Source organism: Hippocampus zosterae, chromosome 1 (assembly GCF_025434085.1).
Source record: "Hippocampus zosterae strain Florida chromosome 1, ASM2543408v3, whole genome shotgun sequence".
NCBI lineage: Eukaryota > Metazoa > Chordata > Actinopteri > Syngnathiformes > Syngnathidae > Hippocampus > Hippocampus zosterae.
The window spans coordinates 34,927,846-34,932,601 of NC_067451.1; the positions used below are offsets into that span (position 1 = coordinate 34,927,846).

Sequence of the window (4,756 nt, forward strand, 5' to 3'; positions counted from 1 at the left end):
TATTCACAAATACTTAACCAACGTGGATGCTAGGGAGTATTCCTACATAATTGTACATCATCCCAATTGAATTTTCACCTGCATGTAAATGATGACTGCGTAATTGTCACTCCTCACTTTCGTCAGCAGGTGGTTTCTTGTGTTTAAAAAAAACTGTTAAGAATGATTTGGAACAAATTTTATTCACATTGACATATTCTTACAAACATTAATCTCAACATTTTAAATGGAATGTACAACTTCAGACCTTTGGGTAAAACTGAAAACTCCCATCTTGCCTGAAACCATCATGTGAATAAGTGGTGCAGAAAATGGAAGGAATGGAGAATTAACACAGAATCGATTGCATTGTAATAATGCACAATACACAAATGGAAAACAATTGCAGACTGCCCTTCACGTGGTTAACTATGCCAGATGTTTTACATCTCAAAAGTGCAAATGAACAACAGAGCCAATAAAATGCTTCAAGTCACACTATATATCTATATCTATATATAGATATGTCTATATATATATATATATAGATATGTCTATATATATAATATATATAGAGAGAGAGAAATATCTATATATGTATATATGTATACACACACACATTTATAGATTATATATATCTATATATAGATATATCCATATATATAGATAGATCTATCTATCTATATATATATAGATATATCTATATAAAATGTGTGTGTGTGTATACATACACACTCGCATGCACATAAATATATAGGCCTGATCAGGAGAGTTGTCAGGTTTAGAGGATGTCCATTTCTAAGTGGTTACTGGACAAAATATTGTCAAACTCTGTGCGGAATTCAGGGTAAGAGCTGTATGTACATGGTACTTCAAGTGTGGCTCCACAGGTATGGGCAACAAGCCTTCTGTTGAGTCCACTTTCACCATTGAAGCATACCAGAATTTTGTCAACGCAGATGACAGAGGAACCAGTCCAGAAACGCAGGATTTTTTCAGCTTTGGTTTGATCAGCATTTTTCACATAACGTTGAAGATAGTTAAAGGTTGCTTGCTCCCCCTGAGACAACACCGTCTTGGTTGTTTCAAGCAGTTGCAACACTCTTTTGCCTGTGGCCTTCTTTGAATCATACAAGGACAACACACTTTCCTTGTCCGGTAATTTGTAATGCACAAGATGCAATATTGTGGCGAAACAATCAAGAATATATTTGGGCTCTTGTAGAAGGGCTTTATGAGCCATTGTTTCAATGGAAGGCTGTAAGATATTCTTTGCGGGAGGCAGTGGGAACCCATCCTTGTAAATATGTCAAGCAAGTCCTCTTCATCACTTTCCTCCATTGTGCCCTGGAGGCCCTTCTCAACTGCTGACCTCTCAATGGGAGGAAGGTAGTTAAGGAATGATGAAATTAGGATGTCTCGATCAACTGAATCAATGCCATGGATGCAAGCTAACACGAAAGCCTTTGATAGCCTCACTGGCATGACACCATGGTCTAATAATCCTTTCACCCAGATCCGCCCAACCGCTTGCCATTCAGCCTCACAGAAATCTGGCCTGAGCCTTGGAACCCGCTCTGTTTCCCCTTCACACTGTTCAAGAAATTGTTCCCAGAATGCACTGTAAGCCTCCCTTGACACACCAGCATCGTCAATAGCGTTTTCATTTACAAACATAATCTTTAAATTGAATTCCATTATGCTGCAGTCCATAAACACAGACAAAAGATCATCAACAACCTTGATCCTACAAATGGCTGCACGCCATGGTGTCCTTGGATCTCCTAGATTGTTCGGTGAGGTTGAAGGGGATAGCGGACTGCTTGAAATTGAGAAACAAGTCTTGCGGTAAACGATGTGTTCCACTGTCCTGTAAGAATAAAACATTTAAAAAAACATGAAAAAGGTAGCAGAGGTGAAATATGAACTCAACCCAACTGTTTTTCTCGAGCACTTTCAAACAGCAATCGCTGCTGCATACAAAGTGCTGTACATGGAGCAACTAACATATACAACAGTAAAGCAATACATCAGTAACAAAGATGGTAGATAGCGCCAAACAGTAAAACTAAGATCAAATCTGAGTCAAGCTGAGTCAAATGCCAAAGAATACAAGTAAGTTTTGAGGTGGGCTTTAAAGATGGGCACCAAGGGGGAGGTCAGTGGGAGGTCATTCCAGAGAGAGGGACCAGCAACGGAAAAGGCTCGATTCCCTCTGAGCCTCCGTTTTGTTCTAGGTACTTCTAATAATGTCTGGTCCGCAGACCTCCGGCGCCGGGCAGGTGTGTAGGGGCGGATGAGCTAAGAGAGGTGATTGAAATGTTGCCGGGTCCTATAAATGCCTGGCAAGGACCAACAAACTACGGTAAGCACTCAAGGGAAAATTGCAGTTCAAGACTAACATTAAAGTGAGCTGTGTCAAATGATTTCATGGAAGGTATTTTTGAAATTATATACAGTATTTTGGTTTATGGTCCGCCCAGTGGTCCAGTGGTTAGCGCTTCAACCTCAGTGCAGAGGTCGTGGGTTCGATCCCGGCTGCCTGTGTGGGTTTTCTCGGGTACTGCGGTTTCCTCCCACATTCCAAAAACATACTTGGCAGGTTGATGGTACACTCTAAATTGTCCCCAGGTGTGAGTGTGAGCGCTGATGGTTGTTCGCAGAATAGCCTTCTGTTGGTCAATGGGAAACAGACAATACAGTATGCCAATTGGTTGCGTGTCGCCACGGATCACTACTATCCACTTGTTTCAGTGGGAAATGGGTATTATTATATTACTTAACAGTTGTGTAAAATCATTAAGTAGTTTAAAAAGCATTCAGGATTACTTGCAGTAGAGCTTACCTATGCAGTCTGTGCTCCCTCCTCTTGTAGGGACTGTACAACTTGTGAAGCCAGTTCATTGTCAGAAGGTAACAGGAGTTGTGAAGCCTGTTCAGTCCCTCCATACATCTCAGTACTCTGAAGAATGAATTTAACAATGTGTTAAATGACAAATGTATGATTTTATGACCCATAAAATGTTTTAGCCTGTTTGAAGACTGTTATTTACAGTACACTGCAAGTCTTTCCAAATGGACATTTTACATCTCTTTATCATCCTGTCTCCCTCCTCCCCACAAAACAAACAAAAAATCATTTGGAAGTTATAGTAATTCCATACTGATTTTAAGAAATGTCAAAACAGAAACAATATATTTCAGAAACAGAGAAGTACAACTATGTACTGTCATTAATTAGCTGAGTATTTCACACTCAAATACCTTGTATGTATTTTAACACCCGCGTTAGTATTTCTACCTTACCCCAATGGTTACTGCCGCCTCATCCTGATCTATTATAACAAGGCTGTCATCTGGATCCCATACAACTGTATCTGCTTCTTCAAATGTGTCATAACAGATGCACTCCATCTCTGTTTGTGAGGAGGCATTGGGAACTGCTCTGTTTAGGTCAATAATTTCAAAGCAAGCGTCAGAGAAATCTTTGGAATTTGGCAGATTAATCCAAACGGCATCCTGTTCATTTGTGTTGATGTCCTGCCCCTCGCCAATGTCTGTTTCATTATTTGTTGTTGGCGTTGAATGAGACGGTTGGGGTTTTCCTGCCCCTTCTGCTGTTCCAGTCTCCGTAATTCCTTTTTGTTTTTTGAATCTTGCTTGCAAATGCAGACTCTGAAACAAATACAACAAAGACATGTTGTGCAAACTATACAGATTAGGATTAAACTTCAGAACCAGTTTAAGATTGTCGTTAATTTTCCCTCAGATGCATTTTTAAGCAAACACTTCACGACTGTCCGTGTTTTATGTTATGTGTTGTGTTTATTATTTTACTTTATGTTAACTGTTTTGTTGAGCGCTTTGTTACAGCTGCTACTGTTGTGAAAGCGCTATATAAATCAGGATGTATTGTATTGTATTGTGAACATGTTCATTGCTGGGACACAATGTTTTTAAATTTTTGAAATAGCAAAATGACTTCACTTCTGTTTTACTTCAATCCAACATGACAAAAATTGCACCAAATGGCACAAACCTGTTCTCCGATGTCACTGTCAGACGAGTGTCCATCATTTGCATCAAGATGAGATCCATCTTCAAGACTCTGTGAACTTTCTCCCACCACGTTGGGAACAGCTTCACTGCATTCATCCGGTTGACATGTTGGAGGATTTTGTTTTGTGGAAATGTAAAATCTAAGAAGCTTCAATTTGGTCTTGGTAGAGTCTGCCAACCGTTTCATCGAGAGCAATCGGATTTCTTTTAAAATCGCAGACCTCAAAAGTAAAGTCACCAACTGGTCCTTTTTTTGAGCTTCCATCTGGGAAAAATAGCTCTTTTCCCAACTCCAAAATCTGAGCCACAGTAGCTGTTTTTTTCATGTTGGCATGCCTTGTTCCTCCACCATTGCTTATCCTCACTTGATAGAATTCATTTCTATCAAAATGGAGCCACCCAATTTCAATCTTCCTGTTAGGCTTTTCAGCAGAAACATTTTTAAATCTTGCCATTCTCTCATCAAGGTTTTGGAGCACACTTGGAGATCCACCCAGTACACCTTTTTTCCTCGATCTTATTTTGTCTCTCAATCTTTGGAGGAGCATTTCATTATCAGTTAATTAACAGTAGAGAAAGTGAGGGTGTAGGAGCCAGTGTCCATTTTGCTATTGCTACGCTTATTATGTTAGTGTATGGGTGTATGCCCACCTTGTCGCTTTTTATGCGCGTAATGTCCACCTGAGCGACATTTCTTGATCGCAAGAAGTTTTCCAAG

At 39.8% G+C, this 4,756-nt stretch overlaps 1 protein-coding gene across 2 annotated transcripts; it reads right to left on the bottom strand.

The window, feature by feature from the left end:
* Nucleotides 1-694: 694 nt before the first annotated feature.
* LOC127597250 (uncharacterized) lies at nucleotides 695-4,136 on the bottom strand. Of its 2 annotated transcripts, XM_052060165.1 has the most exons (4): nucleotides 4,019-4,136; nucleotides 3,286-3,654; nucleotides 2,825-2,941; nucleotides 695-1,849 (listed from the first exon to the last, which is right to left on the bottom strand). In XM_052060165.1, the coding sequence occupies exons 3-4, from the start codon at nucleotides 2,926-2,928 to the stop codon at nucleotides 1,000-1,002; spliced, it is 954 nt and encodes a 317-aa protein (XP_051916125.1). In that variant the 5' UTR covers nucleotides 2,929-2,941; nucleotides 3,286-3,654; nucleotides 4,019-4,136; the 3' UTR covers nucleotides 695-999. The 2 variants fall into 2 exon arrangements, with proteins under 2 accessions (XP_051916125.1, XP_051916117.1); XM_052060157.1 differs by lacking the exons at nucleotides 3,286-3,654; nucleotides 4,019-4,136 and having other exon boundaries at nucleotides 2,825-3,239.
* Nucleotides 4,137-4,756: the final 620 nt, after the last annotated feature.

Excerpts from the sequence above, each read along its gene's own strand:
- LOC127597250 (XM_052060157.1), bottom strand. The coding sequence starts at position 2,997 with ATGGGTCATAAAATCATACATTTGTCATTTAACACATTGTTAAATTCA. Across the intron at positions 1,850-2,824 it reads AGGGAGCACAGACTGCATAG|GACAGTGGAACACATCGTTT; the intron begins GTAAGCTCTACT and ends TTATTCTTACAG.